Source organism: Setaria italica, chromosome IX, assembly GCF_000263155.2.
Source record: "Setaria italica strain Yugu1 chromosome IX, Setaria_italica_v2.0, whole genome shotgun sequence".
NCBI classification, from domain to species: Eukaryota; Viridiplantae; Streptophyta; class Magnoliopsida; order Poales; family Poaceae; genus Setaria; species Setaria italica.
This window is the reverse complement of record NC_028458.1, coordinates 11,252,085-11,272,103: the sequence shown is the minus strand read 5'-3', so window position 1 is coordinate 11,272,103 and position 20,019 is coordinate 11,252,085. Positions and strand designations below refer to the sequence as shown.

Below are 20,019 nucleotides of genomic sequence, written 5' to 3'. Positions count from 1 at the left end.
CCTCCCCGCCCCGGCACCGGCCTCCTCCTCCCCCCATCTCCACGCCGCCCAGTGCTAGGCCGCCTCCTCCCCCGTCTCTGTGCCGCCCAGTGCTAGGATGCCTCCTCCCCGCCCAGTGCCAGCCGCCTCCTTCCCGCCTCCGCACCGGCCCTGCCTCCTCCACGCCCCCGCGCCGGCAGCCACCGCCTCGCCGCCCCCGCGCTAGGCCGCCTCCTCCCGCACACGCACAGACGGACGCACACGCCGTCGATGCGGGTCGAGTGCATCCGCTCATTTTGGGTGGATGCATTCGACCCGCATCTTGGCCAAATATTCCCCCGAATATTCCCCTATTGGGTCTGACCCAACCCTCATCCCTCTCCAACCAAATGCGGGTCCATAGGGGTCGAAGGGGGTCGAACCCGTTCCAACCCCCTCCAACTTCCAAACCAAATACACCCTTAGAGAAAAGGAAAGTTGGCGGGATTCAGCCAGGAAAAAGATGGGTCACTTTGGTTTTGTAATAGGGGAGAGACTTTCAAACATCCATCACCACTCCTCCCTCTTAGTCATCCCCTCTCCAACAATGAAAATGCACAGCCCATGAACAAACTCTGCCAGTTTCTTCAAGTCATCATAGGCAAGGGCAATAAATCTCCTCAAAGTTAAGGAACAAAACCTTATCGGACACATTGACACGACGTACATGATCCGACTCGCCGCTTGCAAAGTCATCACCCGTGATGCGCTCGGGCAGCATGGAGTAAGCTAGGCAGGTGGGTGGTGTTCGGGATTGTGTTGGCGGAGTGGGTGGTGTTCGGGGTTTGGACGACGAGTGCATGGCTCGGTTCAGCATCGCCAAGGCTAGGGCCTTGAGCCATGTGGTGCCAGACTTAGGCCCTATTTGTTTGGGCTTTCCAGCAGCTTTCCACCCTAAGAAGGCGAAAGCTCAAACAAACGGCTAGCTTCTGGGCTGAGCTTTTCGAAAGCCAAAAGCCCACAGAAGCTATGATCACATGAAAAGCCCAGAAGCAGTGAAATGTGAGCTTTCCGCAGCTTTCTACGTCAAGGTCGCGAAAATTACCTACCTGCCATCGTTTATGTTGCGAACTGGTCATTTTTCTTTCCTCACTCGTCCCGCGCCGCCCCGCCTCGTCACCATCCTGCCCCACCCCGCCGCCCTGCCCCACCTCGTCGCCGTCCCACTCCGTCCCGCCTCGTCGCCATCCCGTCCCACCCTGTCGCGCCGCCCCACCTCTTCGCCGACCCACCCCGCCCCACCTCATCGTCGTCCCGCCCCACCCCGTCATGCCGCCCCACCTCATCGCCAACCCACCCCGCCCTACCTCGTCGCCATCCCACCCCACCCCGTCGTGCCGCCCCACCCCGCCTCCAACGATGCCGCCAACCACCACCGCCGCAAGCGCTCCCACCGCCACCTGCAGCAGCCCCCACCGACACACGCCTCCTCGTACATGTAACACCTTGAGTTTTAAATTTAGGATTAGAAAACTTCATTAGTGCATAATGAGCATCATGTCATTGCATCAGTTTAAAACTCCATCAAATTGACATTTATTGTTCAAATGCAACTTTGTGAAGAAACTTCATTTTTACAAATATAACTATGGCTCCTTTTATTTTAATTGAATACTAGATGCAAAATGATGAACTTACAAAATTTTCTATAATTTTTGGGTGATGTTTGCTAGTGATAAAAATTCAGTGAAGTTTCAATTTTATCTGCTTTACTTTCCAAATTCTGAGCAATACTTTTTAGATTTATAGTTGGTTCAAGTTCCCTTGGATTTTTTTGTGTTTTTTTTGTGTTTTTATCTTTCCAATGGAAATTTTTGGACAATTTTTGGCTAGCTGCACCTTGATCTTTTGAAGGGGGCAATTTTATTCCAAAAGAAATAGCCCGGGCCCACCCGTCATCTTCTTCTCCTTCCTCCCATACCGTAGCTCTGCCACAAATGGCAGGGGTGATCCCCCACCCCCACCATGTCACTGCCTGTCTCCACTACCGGCCTCTCGGTCAACACACGTGCATTCAAGCCCTGTGCGCATCGTACGCCGCCGTCCCATCACCGACCGCTCCCCCGCGCCATGCCAATGATGCCACGGCACGCCTCGCCTATGCTCACTACTGTCGCGCCTCGTCGCTCCTGCTCGTGCCTGGTCACCACTACTGCGCCTGAGCCTCCACTGCTCACCAGGGCGATTAACGACAGTGCCTCAGCCTTATCTCCCCCCTCCCAAGCTGCCGGCCTTCCTCTCCCTCTCGCTCTCACTTCCACCCACGGCCAAAAACCGAGCAAACAGAGCCGCACACACCTTCGCCGTCCGCCAGCCCAATCCTCTGCATCCCCTCCACCTGAACCAAATCACCGCCACCAGGACCTCCGCCACCTCTTAGGCTTCACCCCCCTCCCACCTCTTGTCAGCCACCATGGTCCACAACATCGGGAATTGAAGCTTCTAGTGCTGCCATTGCTGCCACCCACCCGAGCTTAATCCCACCGTCGAACTCCACTTCCCAGCCTCCTCTACTCCCACAAACCACCAAAACCGAACCTCGGTGAGCCCCTGACCATGAAGCTCTCACTGATTCGACTCCTTAGGGTAGTGGCCGTGCTCATTCACGAGCTTACCACCGGTCGTTCACTGCTGCCCATCAAAGTAGACCTAGGGTTCAGGTTTTGAGGCAATAACTAGGGGAGCGGGTGTGCCTTGACGTAGGGAGGCTCGCGGGCTAGTCACCAGGGAGGGGTGCCGCCGTCGATGCGCCGCAGTCGCCAGCCGGGCTTTGTCCCGAGGTGGAAGAAGGTCGAGGGTCGAGTTGCGAGAGAATAGAAAGTTCAGGGGGTTAGGAGTTAAAGTTCTAGGTTTAAGTGTGAGGTGGGAATTTGTCGAGGGGCTTAAGTGCAAGAGTTAGGGCTAGTTCATAAAAGGAAGGGCGGATCTGTTGGGAGAAGTTGTTTCGAAGGGTTTTCTTGCAAAAGCATTTTTCCTTTTTCAGGTTTAATTTTAGTTGAAATGGCTAAAACTTTGGAAATCCATAAAAAACATAGGAAAATGATAAAAATACGAAATACATTTTGTTAGCTTCCTGATGCTCATATATACCTAGGAAAAATACTTGTTCATGAGAAGTCTATCTTTCTGTTACTGATTAAAATGCATGTCGCTTAATCTCCTTATTATGGAATAAATAGTTCTTGTGCTCATAAAATCTTGTTAAATTCTTAGTAGTATAGATTAGTGATAAAAACTATTTTGAGAGTTTTTTAGCACCAAATCACTGACATAACTCAAGTTATAATTTATTCTTGATAATCTACCATGTCACCATGTTTGATTTTTAGTAATTTCTATGTTAATCCAATCATGCTCAAATTTTTACAGCAAACTTTAGGTGTGGTGCGAAAGCTTCTGTAAATGTTTTAGGTTCATATAACATAGAATGCTTCTTGAATAATTATTCTTGCAATAAACTAGTTTAAGTAGTAAAAATACTTGCTGCTGGAATTCTAGGCTAATAAATTATTTTTATACTCTTTATCAGTAGCGTGTTCATCCTTGAAAAATTTGCTAACAGAATCTTTATGGTTGCTTGTATGTGTCATTTATTTGGCCTCTAGTATATGTTATTGCTATAGTTCACTCACAGGCATGTTTTACCTAGATCTGTTGCCATCATGACATGCTAAATCACTTATTTAGGACCTGGTATTCATGCCATGATGCAACCAAAGTTACTGAAATATTATTGGCTTAGTTTGATAAGAGTATGTCTCGCATGAAAACTCTAGTGTTTCCTTGTATAGATAATAATATACTTGTATGCTCTTCTTTAACCTTTAAATGTTCTATGATTGAGTTGCTGCACTCTCTAAACTTGACTCATGCATGTGTCATCACCTTTTAATCAACTCATACATATACATTTTCATGTAGATAACCCGCTAGTCGACGGACTATATGAATTGATCGCTGTGCCTGAGAGTGAGCAGTGTGAAGCCTCTCCTATTGAAACATTCCAAGACCTGAACCAAAGTTCAAAAGAGCACAAGGCTAATTGGAAACGCAAGCCCCGGAGCATAACCCCAAATTTTAAAACTATGCAATTATCTTAAATACATGTTTACTTTTACGCATTAAGTTCCTAGGAGTTGAATGAAACCTTAGTTGCATGATCCCTAGGACCCCCCAGGTTCAAAATACTAGTATTTGTAGGTCGATAGAAGTGCCATGCTTAATTAAGAACAGTAGAAGTCAAGTGATTGCCTATCGCTCGCGAGACATAGGGCCTTTCAATATTTATGGCAAGTTATTTGAGAATGAATCACCGATTAAAGAAAAGTTAGAGGCTAGGCGGAGATAGAAATGAAGTTGAAGTTAATATTTTGGTTGTGCTCCACCTGTGTCGATTAAGGTCCCTTCGTTGTGGCCCTGCGAATCGAGTTTGAATTGTATTATACACATACTGGAAGTAAGAGATAGTTGAAACTGGTAAAACCTAGTACCTTAGGGCGCGATTGCAGATTGAGTTGGTCCTGTTTCCTATTCGTGTGCTAGTCAGTAACTCACGACAGGCCTAGGGAGGTACCGGTGGGAATTAGCACTCGAGGATCGCAGGAGTTCTCAACCGCCATCGTTCTCTAAGGGGATTGTTTGCCATATGCGGCTCGACGGGGCATGCATATGTCGTCTGTATGGGTTTACCTTGCAAGGTTATAAATTGAATCGATTCACCGCCGCTTTCGGTTAAGAGAACCTTGATCACTGCGTCACATCGTAGTAAGAAGTGGAATGAAAGTAAATATGAAATGATGATGTTGTTGTTATCTAATCAATTATTTTTTTCCATACTGAAAAGTTTTGAAAATGTTGCTCACTTAGAATGGTTAGCTCAAGTTTAATTGGATGCTAAAACTTGAAAGTAAGGATCCACTCTTAGTTGCTTTCTGGCAAAACAAACCCCTCAGCCAAAAGCCTTCCATACTAGAAGTCGGCTAAGTATATGCCATAGTCGGGTAAGTCTTGCTGAGTATTACTATACTCAGCCTTGCTTTGTTGTTTATTTTCAGGTATTAGTGAAGAAATGATGGTCAACCTTGGGATGGCCGTCCTTTACATGAAGGGTGGTTGGTTGAGTGGTCTCCAATCTCGCCTTGAGGTGGTCTCGTGTTGGATGACATGTGGTGGGCTACTCATGTCGTCATGTATCTATATCCGCGCTTTATTGTTTAAACTTCCGCTGTATTTTATTTTGAGAACTCTGGCTTGTAATCTTTCATGAATTTGAACTCAGTTTATAAATTAATTTTGAGCTCTATGTTTGTAAACTGAAATACCATGTTGTATCATCTGTGCGCACCTTTGTGTGAGACTTGTTGCATGTTGTTTCGATCGATATATTCAGTGGTTGAATCGGGCTTGACCCGATGGACTGTTGGATTACACCGTTTTAAGTGTGGTGATCATATTGACTATTAAGATGATGGTTACTACACTTAAGCCGGTTTAATTTGGACGGTTCCGCCACAGTACGATGTCTGGATCTCCGAGCCCACCTCCATCGAGGAGCGCCGCCGCCTCCGGACAACATCGAGGAGCCCACCTCTCGGACGACATCCACTTAGGGTAGGCCTCGCCTCCGCCTGCCGCCGAGGAGGCCAAATCCGGCAGGCTCGGGAAGCCGCCGCAGGGGAGGTCCAAGGTTGAAGAAAAGCCTGACATGTGAACCCCACAGAGAAGACATTCCACTTCATCATTTTAAAAGCTAGGTTGCCAAACGATTTTAGCTTTTCCAAAGCCAGCTTTCGAAAAACCATCCTTCTAGGGTGCAAAAGTCAAAAGCCAGCTTTATAGAAAGCTTGGAAAGCTAAATCTTAGGGGATCGGAGCTACCAACAAACATGTCGCTGGACCTATGCTCAAAGTCTCAAAGCCAGAATGGATGTCCGGGATGTTCCTCGAATCGAATCAGGGTGTTCTTCTCCTTCGTTTTGTGTTTTTCTCTTTTTCTTCTTCTCATTTTTCGTTTTTTTCCTCCAGCTCCCGTGAAATGACCCTCCTGGCTTATTTTCATCCGTATTGAAAACTTTCAATATATTTTAGTGCAATTTCTAACATTTAAGGGTTCAAAATGCATATTTATGTGGTATTAATACTTATCGCAATATTTATCATAGAGGAGGGCTAAATGTATATGGGCGAATAAATTTTTGTAGGTGCTATTATTTTAAGAATTCTTATAGTCTATGATGCGAAATAGGCATTGCCTCAGGATATTGGCCCATTTGGTCCGCTTTGAATTTGGTCGCCCTATAAAGAGATCGGTAGCTTAGGGTTTTCCTTTCCCTCTCCTGCATCACCTGCTGCCACCATCACCTCTTAATTTTGTCGATACAACTCATCTCGTCAGCGTTCACCTCCATTGCCAAGCTTGCTAGCCTTGAGGTAGCGGCGATGGAAATAGAGATCATGATGGGCTGCCGGGTAGAGGAGCCTGCATCAGTTGAGGTGTGCCACTGGTATTACAAGCTAGAGCTTTAGTAGGAGCCAGGGAGGATTGGATTTGGCGACGATATCCATGGTGGAAGATGAGGTAACGCACCATCAATCTCCCAACTTGGTTCGTGGGTGTGTATTATGGAGGAGTTTGTTGTATAGGAAGAACACAGATTTCTCATGGTGCAGAATTACTAACACAGAGTCTGTTAAAGGGCTACCCTAAGTGGATGTTGTCCGAGAGGGGTTGTTTGCATTTTCTTTGCCGGCCATTGCTGTCGTGGAAGAAGAATGTAATGGCGCATGAAGATAGACTTTTGGACTTGTAGGGTGCGTGAGAGGGGTACACCCTATTTATAATATGTGTGTTAAGTGTTTTTTATCGATATCCAAAAAAAATGTTTTTTATTGGTAGTTATTTTCCCATTTTATAAGATGAAATTGCACAAGTTGTTTTTCTTATATTTTTGACGTTTTGTATGTAACCATATTATATAAAAATACACCTTTATTAACTGTTGGCATGCATGTGCTTGGAGAGGGGAGATTCGGGGATCACAGGGTTCCCGATTTCCAGTGGATGTGGATTCTGTGCTCGTGCTTCTTTCCCATTCACATCCGGCTGTGCTTCCCGTCTGGAACTTTCTAGATTGTCCCGACATGGGTGCTGCTGTTTTTGGCTTTGTGAGTTTCTTCTTTCTTTCGAGCGTGTTCGACGCCTTCGGTACAGTACTAGGATTGCTTTGCTCTCTTCTCTCAATCTGACTCGGCGCAGGCCCGACGAAATCTCCTCATCTGGTGATCCGGCCGACGGGGCGGGGCCCGGCTTCCCCGATGCGGGAAAAAGTCTTTTTTTTAGGGCAAAAATGCGGAAACAAGTCTCTAGAACCAGAATCTCTCCCCCTACCCTACTCGGACACGGTCGTCCGAAGCCGAATCCAACGGCGCGCGCGTCTCCTCCCCTCCTCTCTCTCTCTCTCTCTCTCTCTCTCTCTCTCTCTCTCCACCGCCTTCCTTTTGACCACCCCGCCGTGCCGCCGCCTTCTACAATTCCTCATCGTCCGTGGAGCCACCCCTTCGCAAATGCGCGAGCCCCCGGTTGCCCGACGCCCCGCCGGTCTCCTGGAGGTTCCGCGGTCGGGATCGGTCGTCTGAGCTGCTGAGGGCGCGGAGGCGTTTAGTGCTTCTTGGGAGCCGGGAGGTGGTGGGGGCAGCTGGAAGGAAACATGGTACGTATGCAGTGTATATACTCGATTTATCCTCTCTTTGTTCTCTTGTGATTTCCTGCCTCCCTCGATTCTGGACGATGTGGCCGGACCAAAAAAGATAGTTTTTTTTTTCCTTGTCGACTGATTGAAGGGGGAATGGCCTTGGCCTGGAATCTGGATGTTCCTGTTGCGCGACGAGTTTAGGACATAACTGTTGTCAGGCGCAGGTATCAATCAGGGTGGAAGGGCCATTGAAATGTTAAATCTCAAATGGTATCCATTGCCCTCATCGCGCAACAGGATGCTTTTTTGGTGGGGGATTGGTGTTGTATAAGAGCGCATTATTGTGGTGCAATGTTGGAACCGAGCCTAGGACAGTCGGTAGGAGGTGTGGGCGGAGGCGGCCACCACCACCCAGGTGGAGAGGATCCTCTACAGTTTGGTCCCCCTGCGGTTGAGTGAGTCACTTGCACGTGGATCCGGCTCCACACGTCAGTGACTCAATTGCAGAGGCACGAACTGCAAGCGAGCCCCTCAGGTTCCTGGCCTGGACTCGAATTTGGGTGCATGTTTGATTCCCCTTTTGTTTCCAAAATGCCACCTATTTCCTCTTAGGTTGGTCGATCTTTTTGTAATTGTGGTGTAATGCAAGTTTTTCTTTTTGGTTCTGTTACTCGGGTATTCCATAATTCCCTCCAAAGTTGCCTTTGGGTCACCACGCGAGTACTTTTCCAATTGGTCACTTCTGTGTGATCATGGTCCATCTGTCTCAATACCTTTCATTGCACATCAGTGGTGCGGGACCAGGGTTTGAAATTTTAGCAAAATTCCAGCATTGATTCGCGAAATCTGTTATTTCTGGAGGTCAATGGAAAAGTGTGGTTTTCGTTCAAAAATCCTGCTATTACTGAATTTTATGGCAATTATATTGATTTATGGGCAGCATTGGCAACTTAAGTGCAGTTATGTGGATCAGATGTAAGAAAGGAAAAAAGATTTCTTAAGTGGAAACAGAAGAGATGGATATATAAAGAGAAACATGTTATGCTCGTGCATGGCTAAATAATGTTTGATCATTCGATTAGTGTTTGTAGGCAGTCTTTTGAATAATCTATTGATGTAACACCCAGATACTTTATCAGCAAAAATTGGAATATCTTTAAAGCAGTTTGATGATCATATTATGAGTTGTATAAATTGATAACAGCAAACCTTTTGGCATTTATGCAGGACATTCTGTGTGAAGTATGCGGAGATATTGGTTTTAGGCATCTTCTGCTATGTTGCGGAGACTGCAAGCATTCTGCTATACACCAGTATGTTCTCTTTTACATTTTACCCATATCATGCTTTATTTTATTAAATTCGATTTTATGTGGCACATGTTAACGGGCATAGCCAACAAGAATTTGTTCCTTGTGGGAATCTATGATAAATCGTGCTATTATAAAGGGATAGGTCTGATTTTTAATACAGTGTTTTCCCTCATTATTTTTCCCCTCTTGGATTTGAAAGTCGAGTAGACAGAATATATGTATTTATTCCTATCCTCACATTCCATTGATTTATAATTAGAAATGGATATTTGCAAATCAGATATTACCTGAGATAGAATAATCAAGTACCTTCTGTAGTGTAATTATGTTGTTACAGCTTATTTAGTTATGATTGGCCTTTTCTTATTATGATTTGTCATTGTGTAGATACTGTTTGGAGAAAGTTGTCTTTGATGCTTCATTAATAGAGTGGTTCTGTTACGAATGCCTACAAAGGCGTGGTGAAGTTACTTGTATCAGATCTCTAGAGAAGGTGCCAAGTGAAAGGCCGTCAAGTAATGCTCATTTTGGTTCTATAGTACATCAGCCAATTACCAAGAGAGTGGAGTCAGCAAGAGATGCAGTGCCATGGAGAAATAGAAAACGTAAATCATTTGTGTCCAAATATGCATCTCACAACAAAATTTATTCGCCACGAAAGAAGCATGCTAAAAATAAGTCAAACATGCCATATTCACCAAATGATGGTTGTGAGGAAGTGTTTTCCTGTTCTGGCATAAAAAATATCCCAAGTGTTCAAGACAGAAGTGCAGATTCCATTGATACTTCAAGCATTTCTCAACATGATATCACAGAACCATCAGAAAGCAGTGAAAGATTCACTGAGTATCAGAAGGGTAGCTCCTATCCTCGCGGGAAAAATTTAAAGATGGCTGCAGCATCCTCATCATCTGAGGAGTCAGGTTATAACATTACTCAAGTTACTTGCATATTTGCCTCCAGTATATCCCTTATTGTTAAACACTGTTGTGACATTTTGCCCAGGAGAAGACATTCCCTCAGAAAATGTATCTTTGGCATCGGATGATCTTCAATCACCCTTAGGGGCTGATTATGTTTTATCATATAGAACTTATCTATCTAAAGCACAAAAGGTGAGAGTAATGACGCTTATCCAGGAAATTCAACCTGAATTCACTGTTTATATTGCAACCATGCGGAAGACCAGTGTTCAACCTCCGGGTCCTTATCTGGTAACTCACTTCTCTCAATATTAACTTTTTGTTGATAGCTGTTCCAATGTTACATGAGAAATTTAGCTACGATCTTCAGGATGTGGTGAGCCGTAACTTCATGCTCTGTTTTTATCAGGGAATTACCAAGGAATACGCATTGGCACATTGCCCAGATAGAAGCACAACTGTCACACTTGAGATGCCTGGTAAGAACAAGAAGTGGCATCCCAAATTCTACAAAAGAGACGAAAGTAGAAAGAACTTTCTTATGGGGCAGTGGTTAGACTTTGTCCGTGACAATCATGTGCAGGAGGGAGATATTGTCCTCCTCTTACCTACAAAGGGTGGGAATAGATCTATTTTTACGGTCTATCTACTGCATGAAACAGCAACTCATTCTAGTATGGCTTCAGAAGTCCATATTGAGGAACCAACAACAGGTACTGTAGCAAAAAAATAGTATCCTTTTAGATTATTTTACTTATGGCCTAAAATTCTCTGTAGGAGAACATGCTTCCCAGGAAAGTGGTACGCTTGAAATTCCTCATGAATCTTTGGAGAGCGAAGACTCTGATAGTCTATTTCTGCCCCCATACTTTGTACCATGCAAGAACCTTCTATCTAAATCCCAAAAGAGGATTGTTGAAGAGCGAGTGAGAGCTATCCGATCTGAAGTTCCCCTTTGTGTAGCAGTAATGAAAAACAACAATGTCGGTGTCGCTCAGCGTTGGATGCTAGTAAGTTCAGTTCTTTCTTTTTTTGTCTTGAATTGTTGTTTTTATTCTAAGGTTGCAGTTCCTGTCATCTTAACCTTGTTTTGTTATAGTTGGCATCTTTCCCCCCATTTGAGCGCTAACCTATTCACTCGCCTTCATATCAGCAAACGATTACTGTAAATCATAAACATGCAATATTTTCCCCACCAATATAAAACTTAGAAGCTGTCTGGGTTAATCTCAAAGTTATTGAACCTTGCAATGTGTTGCTAATTATCTATTCACAATGCATCAGGAATTAGGGTCACGATATGCTTCAGTGTATCTTCCAACTAAAGGACAAACCTTGATTCTCCAGTGTGGGGGGAAGACATGGGAGGCCAAAATGATGTTTCATAATGGTAGGAGGTGGTTTATTAATGGAGGTTGGCCCAATTTTGCTCGTGGCAATGGCCTGCGTGTCGGCGATATCTGTCTATTCGAACTGAAGAAGGAGGAGAAGCTGCTTACTATGGCGGTCCATATCATTCGCAAGGAGCTGTTTTAGTTCGCCGCAGATGAAAAAGATGAAAAATGTGCCCTGTTCTTTCTGTTTGTACTCTGGGCCTTAGTTTGCTTGTTTTTGTGCTCTGAAGTTAATGCATGTTTTAGGCTGATCTCCGCAAGGAGTTAGAAACGAAACTGTAACATCTGTTGCTAGTTATCTGTAAACATCATTAGAAATCCGTTGTGTAAGGAACGCCTGCTTGTGCTTAAGTTCACTTAGCAGACAGTTGCATTTGCTTTGTATTTTATAAAAACTAGGATCGTGCCCATTGCTACGGGCTACAAATTATTTATATTGCAATAAACGGTGCATCTAACAAAACAATAATAGTGCGAGAATGAGTACAATTATTTAAAAAGTATTTATTAGAATAACGTAGTTTCTGAATTAAGAACATAGTTTCTGAATTAAATCAAGCTAGGTATGTCACTGTATTCCAAGGAGTGATGCATGTCTATGCATAAGCGATCGATACGACGATCATTGTCAATTCCAGTGCCCTCAATCTTAAGGCCTCAACGTATTTCCTGAGCAAGAACATATGTTGATTACCTATCATCGCAATGCAGGATTTTGGTGTCAGGCTTCATCGGGATTAGTTTATTTTGTCAGCATGATGGTTCATCAGTTGTGTACAAACATCCTTTCAATACTTATGCTCACAAGCAGACGTCTTGTACTAATCAGATTCTAGGTATAGTGGAAACTAAAAAAATAATAGTATAGTAATTCTCTTCCGTCATGATATCTCCAACCTTAGCAAGGTACCTTCAAACTTTACAGTAGTAGAACCTGTAGTATTTTGCTTTTCAGTATACTGTTCGAGTTTCTTTTCACTGCAAAGTGACAGTAATATGGCTTTGCATGTACCACTATTTTCCATTTAAAAGGAAACATCTAAGGATAATACATTTCAAATAGCAAGTTACAAGTGCAAGCACTAAGCAGTAGTTTCTATCTTCCAAAATTTTACCCTCCGAGCTTTCAGATAACTAACTCTTGGCGGTTAAAATTTACACTAAACAGGTTGAAACAAGCATGTGAAAATTAGAATATAAAGAGAGTAGTAGTTAGGAGCCCTACAGCCTTGGCCTTCGTGATGGAGTCTGGCATATCACTGCCATGGCAGGTGTTTTTATGCGTCAATTACAAAGTAGTCTGAACAATATTTGAATGCCAAAAGATTGATGTGCGGCAGAGTAAAATCAAACTTGTCCCTTGCGAATGTCGTCAGTTCTTTTTTTTTCTTCTAATTAGCATGACGCCCTGACCGTAGCAAGAAAGATTCATTTTCTGATTCGGTTATTCGGTTTGCACGGATGCAGTGCTGCTATTTGATTTTTATTTGGTTCACAATTTTATCAGTAGAGTCTGGGAGCAGAGCACTGCACCTAAAGCGTAGAGCCGTAGAAGAATCACAAGTACCTCCACACAATCACGCGCAACCAGCTCCATGTCCAAGCATCCGCTGCCTGGCACAAAGTGACCAGCATAGCTTGAGTTAGTAAAAAATCTCCTGATAGCTTCAACCATAAACATGACACACAAATAGCAATTCTTTAGTCATACATAGCTAAATATGAAGACCAGGTATCTTTCTACCATTTTCAGTTGCAAAATTAGAAAACACATGACATCTACCAGTGTGCAACCATCATGGTTGTACTTATCACAGGGGCACGCTCATAAAACTACAGGTTTCAGAAATCTTTACGAAATGCACAAGCAAATTGTAACTGTCATAAGAAATCTGGCATTGAAGAAGCTACTTGACATGTGCTCCCGCAAGTGGCTGAACCTTGATAGAGGAAAAAAAAAGGACCCAACATTTTTTTAAGCAATGCAATCTTGCAATTTTTTATAAACAGAGCAAAAATATAGAACAAACAAAATGCGAAAAAAAATCTCCCTCAAGGCAGTCCTAGCTTTAGGGAAAAACTATACACCTGGAAAGGAAGATGAACCAATCCAATCACGATGGCAATACGATGGCGTCAAGCCTACCTGCCTGACCCCACACACCTGATGCATATATCAATCATCAATGTAAGCAATCAAGTGCATATATTAGCTGGGAACCTAATCAGTCATGTAGGTAAATTGTTTCTAGCCAATTGGACAGCATCCAGGTTGCTAGCTTCTCGGGCTGAGACGGTGAGGGGGAGCTATAGCATAGCAGTACAGGTTTCTTCAGAGCTCGCTGCTTTTGTTTCTTGCTACCAGCTCGCCGGATTCAAATTCCTTGTTCCTCCCTTCCGCCGCCGCAGCCGTCGGTGACCGGGCTCGTTGAGGAAGACGCGCGCTGGCCATCTCAAACGGTAGGCCAAGTTTTGGAATTGCAATAAACAAAGAAATCTCAAGCGAAACATAATAGGTTTCCTAAATCCACAAGCAGTGCATTACAGAGTTGATCGTACTAATTGGTTTCTTAACTCCTTACAGAGCTTAGCCTGTTAGCCACAAGCCATGGTTTAATTTCAGAGTACAGACCGAGACCAATAAATATACCAACAGTACCAGCAGAAAGAACAGGGGATGCCATTTTCTTCTACCACAAACTAAAGCTGCTCACTGAAAATGATGTGGACCGTCATGGTAAGCTTGCTCTCATTCTTCTCCAGTTCGAACAGACAGACATCACCGACACGCAGACCGTTGTCACAAACGAATTGGAACCAACCTTCACAGAGGAACCACCTGCTGCCACTACGAACCACCATCTGGGTTCTCCATGACTTCCCCATGTAACGGAGGATCATACTCTGCCTTCTGTCTGGAAGATTTGCAGCGGCATACCGTGCACTTATTTCCTGATGTTTTACAGAAAATGAAGTTAGATGCACATCTCGGTGACTGGGCAACTAATTCTCGGTGATTTAGTGGAAAACAATTCTGCTGATATGAAAACAGATGTGTAGTTTACATTGAGACTGTTCAGTTCAACAAACTGCAGGATAAGATGAGTAGATGGCAAGAACCATAACCTAAAGGACTATAAATAATAATTCAAAAAAAAACTTACTAGCTCGTAGCGAATGCTGACACTGCACTTGTTCATGATTGCTACATAAATGGGAACTTCACATTGGATAGCTCGCACTTTCTCTTCAACTATCTTCTTTTGGGATTCAGATAAGCAGCTTCTGACTGATATAATGTAGGGAGGCTCAAAAGATCCCCCGGGGTCCTTGTACTCTAGATATTTGTTTGAAATTCCATGCATGCCACCTTCTGAGGAAACATATTCTTCTGCAAATCGTTTTAGGCTATAAGAAAGTATTAATAAAAAAAACTCTGAATATTATTTTCAATCTTTTTCTATGATACTAATACATACCATCAGTTGTTTCCTCCTTAATATGGACCACTGAGGCCATCTTTGGACTTGATATACCATGGCATGAGCTAACACTTTGAAAACTAGTTCTGACCCTGGAATGAGGTCCTGTTGTGTGAAGCAGATGGACCGTAAATGCGAATTTTCTCACACCCTTTGTCGGTAAAAGGAGGCAAATATCTCCCACTTGCACATGATTGTCTCGTACAAAGTCTAACCATTGACCTCTAAGCATGTGCAACCTTATATCTTTGCTTCTATAGAATTTGGGATGCCACTTCTTGCTCTTGCCTGGCCTCTGAAGTGTAATATTCGTGGTTTCATGTGGAAAATGTGCAGAAGCGTATTCCTTGGGAAGAGCCTGTTTAAAGATGGAACATGATGTGATTCTGTCAACAAACAATCACACTAGTAGTACTAAACAAGATTGTTTCAATCGTAAAGCAAAGGGGAAAAGTCAACAACTATCAAGAAGAGGTAAAGTATTAAGAGCAGTAAGCAGTGAACTCACCAGAAAAGCACTTGGACCTTTGACATGGCTCTTTCGCATGATTGCTACAAAAGCAGTAACCTTAGGTTGAATTTCCCGGATAAGTGCAACTACTCTCTCCTCTTGTGCTTCAGATAAATAACTTCTACTGCATAAAACATAATCATCCCCTGGGGATGTCTGAAGATCATCCGACTCATAAGATTCGCTTTCAGATGGAATGTCTCCTGTACAAAATTACAAAGAGAACTACAAGAATTATGTAAAAAATTCGAGGCATAAATGCAAATAACTTAATTAACAGTATAACCTGACTCCTTCGATGACGAGGATGTTGCAGTCACCTTTGCAGTTTTCCTACGATGATAGGAACTACCCTTCTGACACCTAGTGAATCTTTCGCTTTCTGATGATTCTGTGGTCTCATCATGAGAGCTGCTTGAAATATCAACAGAATCCACACTTCTTTCTTTAAAACTCGGTATGTTAACTATGCCAGTACAGGGAAACACTTTCTCACAACCATCAGAATCGAGGATCAAAACCTCAACACAGGATTGCTCAGTGTGTCGGAACAGCAAGAAATCATTCTCTTCTATGCCATTGGCGTCAACAAATGCCTCCCATCCATGTCGGAGAACTACCTTATTAAAGCGCTCTGCAACTTCAACGTCATACAGACTACCATCGGGAGATTCTAACTTGATGGTTCCTGACAGCTTTCTTGCAAAATGCTTCAGAAATCTGTTTGGCACAATCTGTAGTAACAAGGGCAAGAATTATTTCTTTAAGCAGAGTGATTCCTGCAATGGTGTCTTTGAGATGTATACATGATGCAAGACTTATTTTCTGTAGTAAGGAAATGTATTAATAATTGGAGATTGCTTACATGTTTAGTATTTAATACTAGCAAGTTTTTGGTTGAATTATCGTTGTATGTTACCCTGTGTTTTGGTTGAATTTGTAATAAGGAGTGACTATGTGCATCCTTGGTTGACAGTGGCTGGGACAATGCTAATCCTTCATCTGAAAAACTATTAAGTTTAATACCAGAATAACATATGGTCTTGTCATGTACGAAATTCACAGTAGTAGAGATTATGGAACAGAGAAGTCAATAACATCAACTTAGAAAATAATATGAATGAATTAGTTTTTTTGTTGAAACAAACTGGGAGCATATGGCTCGATTTCATGAACATTCTGAAATCGGCACAAAAATCAGCAAGCTATCTACTATTCTGATTTGACGGGTGCCATCAAGTGTCAGACATGGGAGGTCTGTAAGGCTGACCAAATTTTGAAGAGCATAGCAAGCATGGGATTGATGCAAATAACATTAACTTTGTTCAGCATTTATCAATGGTGCGTGCAAGAAGGGCAAGAAAATGAAACAAATTAATTTCCATCAAGCGAGAAACAAGCTGCCTAATATCTGCAGTGCTCCTGTTGTAAGGATTGGAGATGTTTTTTTTTTACGGTCAACGGAAGGGGAGAGGATCCCCCACCTGAAATTGCATTGATTGTTGGCCCAAACACGGCCCGTAGGATGTTTAGTGTTTGTTACAGCTCCTTTTTGGAGTACTAATGCAGCCAATCAACAATACCAGACTGAATGGAAAAGAAAAGATGCGCGGATACACAAGCAAGATAATTGAACTTGTGAAGGCTTACCATGCTATGTTTTGAACTGGTGGTCATACGCCTAAGGAAATAATTCATCTTTTGATCCTTTCCGTCCAAATGGTCCATGTATCTCTTGCAACAATCGCAAGATTTCTTCGTTCGGGAACCACTTCTAGTTCTAGCCATGTCACCTGGAATTTGAAGCTCATATTGGACTGATATTCCATAAGAGTACAGAACCTTCCAGCAAAAATATGAAATCTTAACACACTAAAAGTTACATAATAAAATTTGTTTTGCCTCGAGGCCATTGCGTTAGTTACTGCAATGCCGCATATGTTTTGTTCAACATAACAAATGTGTGCACTTCTCCAAGACGCTGCAATCTACTCTCACCCATAACCACCACGTAAGTAATCACTAAACAACTGAAGAAAATTGAACCTGTTTTCTTAGCTCTGTTACTTTCATGATGGGTATCAGAGAGATCAGGGACGACCTTACCTTTGCAACCGAAGCTCCAACGGATAATGGCGACGCGGAGGAGAAACCTCTATATAATGTATTGGGAGATGAGGAATCTCTTTACCAAACAAGGCAACGAACAGATACAGAGAGGTATCCACATCTCGATGTTCTGAAAAAGAACTCCATGAAAGACAGTTCAGAAGACAGCTTCTGGCAGGCAGTATTTCAGAACGAAGCCTACAAACACGAGAGAAGATGCCAACAGGGAATCTGCACGAGTTGCCACGATTTTGTCTCCTAGGAACTAGCAATTCCAAGATTCACAAGTTTACTGTGGCCCAGCAGGTGAAAAAGCTTGAAATGAAACGTTGATATTGCGAACTGTGGATCGCCGCTTCAGAGTTGAAGCATTTCAACTTCCAGGAAGTGTATTTGATGCCCGATGAACTAAAATAGTAAAATCCCACCCAGCAAATAACTAGTGGCGATTATGAGGGACAAGCCACAAGTGGGAGGAAATGAAAGGTCAGAAAATGTGAAAGAGAGATGAAATGGGAGCACGGGGAGGAAGGAAAGAGAGAGGGGCCGGATAGAATTGATTGTTGGCCCACCCGAGGAAACGAAGGGTTGGGAGGCATCATGGGCTGGGACTGTCCTAATACGAAGCCAGACACGACCATCAGGTCATCAGGCCTGACATTAGCCACTAGGCAGTGCCTTCTGAATCCCAAATCTGTCGTCTATTGGATAAGCACTCATATTTGTATTGGAGATTCTTTTCTTTCCATTTCTGGAAAAGTACGTTGTTAATCATCCCTGTCGCACTTTAGTCAAATTCTCGGCCATTGTAAAAGCAGTAGGATTAAAAGGAGAAATTTTGATATTTCTAGAAAAGCAGTTCAAGGCGCTGCCATTTGTTAATCAAAGAAGCCCGTCCTGTCCTTAGTCCTTACTGAGGCGAGTAGTGAGGGAGGAGAAAAAAAATCTAGAAAAATAAGCTCCGGTGAGGCACAGCAAGACATCGCCCAATCAGCTCCCAAGAGATCAAATGACAACTCCCTGATGTTAAGGAGTTAGGAAACCTAATTGTTTAGGACTGCTCCGAAAAAAACAGCTCTACTGCACCAACTCTACCTTTTTATATCTCCACTCCACCAACTCCAGAAAAATAGGAAGTTACGTACCTGTTTGACTACCGGATGCAAATCCAGCTCTAAGAATTATAGGAACCAGTGGGAATAGTCACTCTTACCTTAGATGGTTTTTTTCCCACGCTGCTACAGTACCCGACGCTACAGGAACTAGTGGCAATGAAAAAAATAATATAATATATATACGGTGACCGTGATATATATATATATATAAATATATATATATATATTTATATATATATATATATCACGGTCACCGTATATATCATTAGCTGAAGTTTGTACTGTCACCGTATCATTCCATCACGGTTCACAGACTAGTACAAGCATGGCCTAAACAAGCAATATCAACCAACATTTGACCAAAATTTACATGATATTCTATTTACTCCGTGAGCTCTAGTACTCACAAGAATAGAATCTGACAAGAGAATCGGACACATATTCTATTTCCATCCACTTCACGGCGGACATGTTATTGGTCCGCAACGCAGACAGCAGTGCCGCGTCCACAATGCTTCCAGCATTGTTCCAATAAAAATTTAATATACCTAATATGAGGTACCAAATGAAATTACAAAATCAACCACACCAACATTAACTAGTTCCAAGCAAGAGAAAGGGCGGTGGCCAACTCATCACCAAATACATCCATAGTTGGAGCATTGGCATTCGAAATTGACCAGTCGGACACCAAGGGAGAAACTGCATATTTATTATATGTTTCCGGGATAGTAGGTATGTAATTAAGATCACGATCAAACTGATCAAAGTCAATGTCTTCACCTCCATGTTCACAGATATAATTGTGAAGGACTACAGTAGCCACAACAATCATCTTTTGCTTGTACATGGGGTATGGTGGTATCTTGTAGAAAATTTGCCACTTTATTTTTAATAGTCCAAACGATCGCTTAATAACATTGCGAATAGATAAGTGAACATGATTGAAATTTTTCGCGGGAGTCTTTGGTTCCATACCCCTATGCCATTCGGATAAATGATACCTTTCACCCTTGTAAGGAGCTAGATACCCAGAGCGATTAGGATAACCTGCATCAACGTCGGTCCAGTCCATCATATCTACCTAACCGTGATATTCACATGTATTTTCAACTATTTGGAACACTAGCAATTTTTCAAATATCACAACACTCATGACACATTCATATATGCATAGCAAATCTATCAACATAGATGAACATACATCAAGGACAATTCACATACCTCCTCTTCTTCATTCTTCTTTGCTGCCTTGGAGGGCTTCTTGCTCTGTCCGTGACCCCAGCCTCTTCCTGGCCGCTTCTTCCCACGGTCATGGCTGACACTTGCATTTTCAGCACCAAGAACGGCCTCTTCAAGGCCACAGCCGCACTCGGCCAGGTCTTCGGCCATGGCCTCTTCGAGGTTAGGCTCAGCGCTGGCTAGGGGCAGGCTGTTGCCGGCCTGGGCACGGCCGCCCCCGGT

General features: G+C 43.2%; 2 protein-coding genes across 3 annotated transcripts; one reads left to right on the top strand and one right to left on the bottom strand.

Annotated features, from left to right (window-relative positions):
• The first annotated feature begins 7,343 nt into the window (after positions 1-7,343).
• On the top strand, positions 7,344-11,768 carry LOC101785090 (B3 domain-containing protein Os03g0619800). 2 transcript variants are annotated; one of them, XR_001163011.2, is made up of 8 exons: positions 7,344-7,726; positions 8,936-9,021; positions 9,409-9,944; positions 10,027-10,235; positions 10,354-10,423; positions 10,528-10,657; positions 10,722-10,954; positions 11,229-11,768. XR_001163011.2 is itself a non-coding variant. In XM_004982359.2 (7 exons), the coding sequence occupies exons 1-7, from the start codon at positions 7,724-7,726 to the stop codon at positions 11,478-11,480; spliced, it is 1,623 nt and encodes a 540-aa protein (XP_004982416.1). In that variant the 5' UTR covers positions 7,410-7,723; the 3' UTR covers positions 11,481-11,768. The 2 variants fall into 2 exon arrangements, 1 of the variants encoding a protein (XP_004982416.1); XM_004982359.2 differs by having other exon boundaries at positions 7,410-7,726; positions 10,354-10,657.
• Positions 11,769-13,822: 2,054 nt separating this feature from the next.
• LOC101784700 (B3 domain-containing protein Os03g0619600) lies at positions 13,823-17,981 on the bottom strand. Its single transcript, XM_004982358.3, has 7 exons — positions 17,438-17,981; positions 16,982-17,124; positions 15,618-16,065; positions 15,329-15,534; positions 14,818-15,178; positions 14,503-14,729; positions 13,823-14,290 (listed from the first exon to the last, which is right to left on the bottom strand). Exons 2-7 carry the CDS (start codon positions 17,117-17,119, stop codon positions 14,039-14,041), a joined length of 1,632 nt encoding a protein of 543 aa, XP_004982415.1. The 5' UTR covers positions 17,120-17,124; positions 17,438-17,981; the 3' UTR covers positions 13,823-14,038.
• Between the last annotated feature and the right edge of the window lie 2,038 nt (positions 17,982-20,019).

What these genes read in the sequence shown, in the direction of transcription:
- LOC101784700 (XM_004982358.3), bottom strand. Translation starts at nt 17,119, where the DNA reads ATGGCTAGAACTAGAAGTGGTTCCCGAACGAAGAAATCTTGCGATTGT. An exon ending in CCAGTTCAAAACATAGCATG is followed by an intron (nt 16,066 to 16,981) that starts GTAAGCCTTCAC and finishes TTGTTACTACAG; the next exon opens with ATTGTGCCAAACAGATTTCT. An exon ending in CTCGTCATCGAAGGAGTCAG is followed by an intron (nt 15,535 to 15,617) that starts GTTATACTGTTA and finishes AATTTTGTACAG; the next exon opens with GAGACATTCCATCTGAAAGC.
- LOC101785090 (XM_004982359.2), top strand. An exon ending in CTCATCATCTGAGGAGTCAG is followed by an intron (nt 9,945 to 10,026) that starts GTTATAACATTA and finishes CATTTTGCCCAG; the next exon opens with GAGAAGACATTCCCTCAGAA. An exon ending in TATTGAGGAACCAACAACAG is followed by an intron (nt 10,658 to 10,721) that starts GTACTGTAGCAA and finishes AATTCTCTGTAG; the next exon opens with GAGAACATGCTTCCCAGGAA.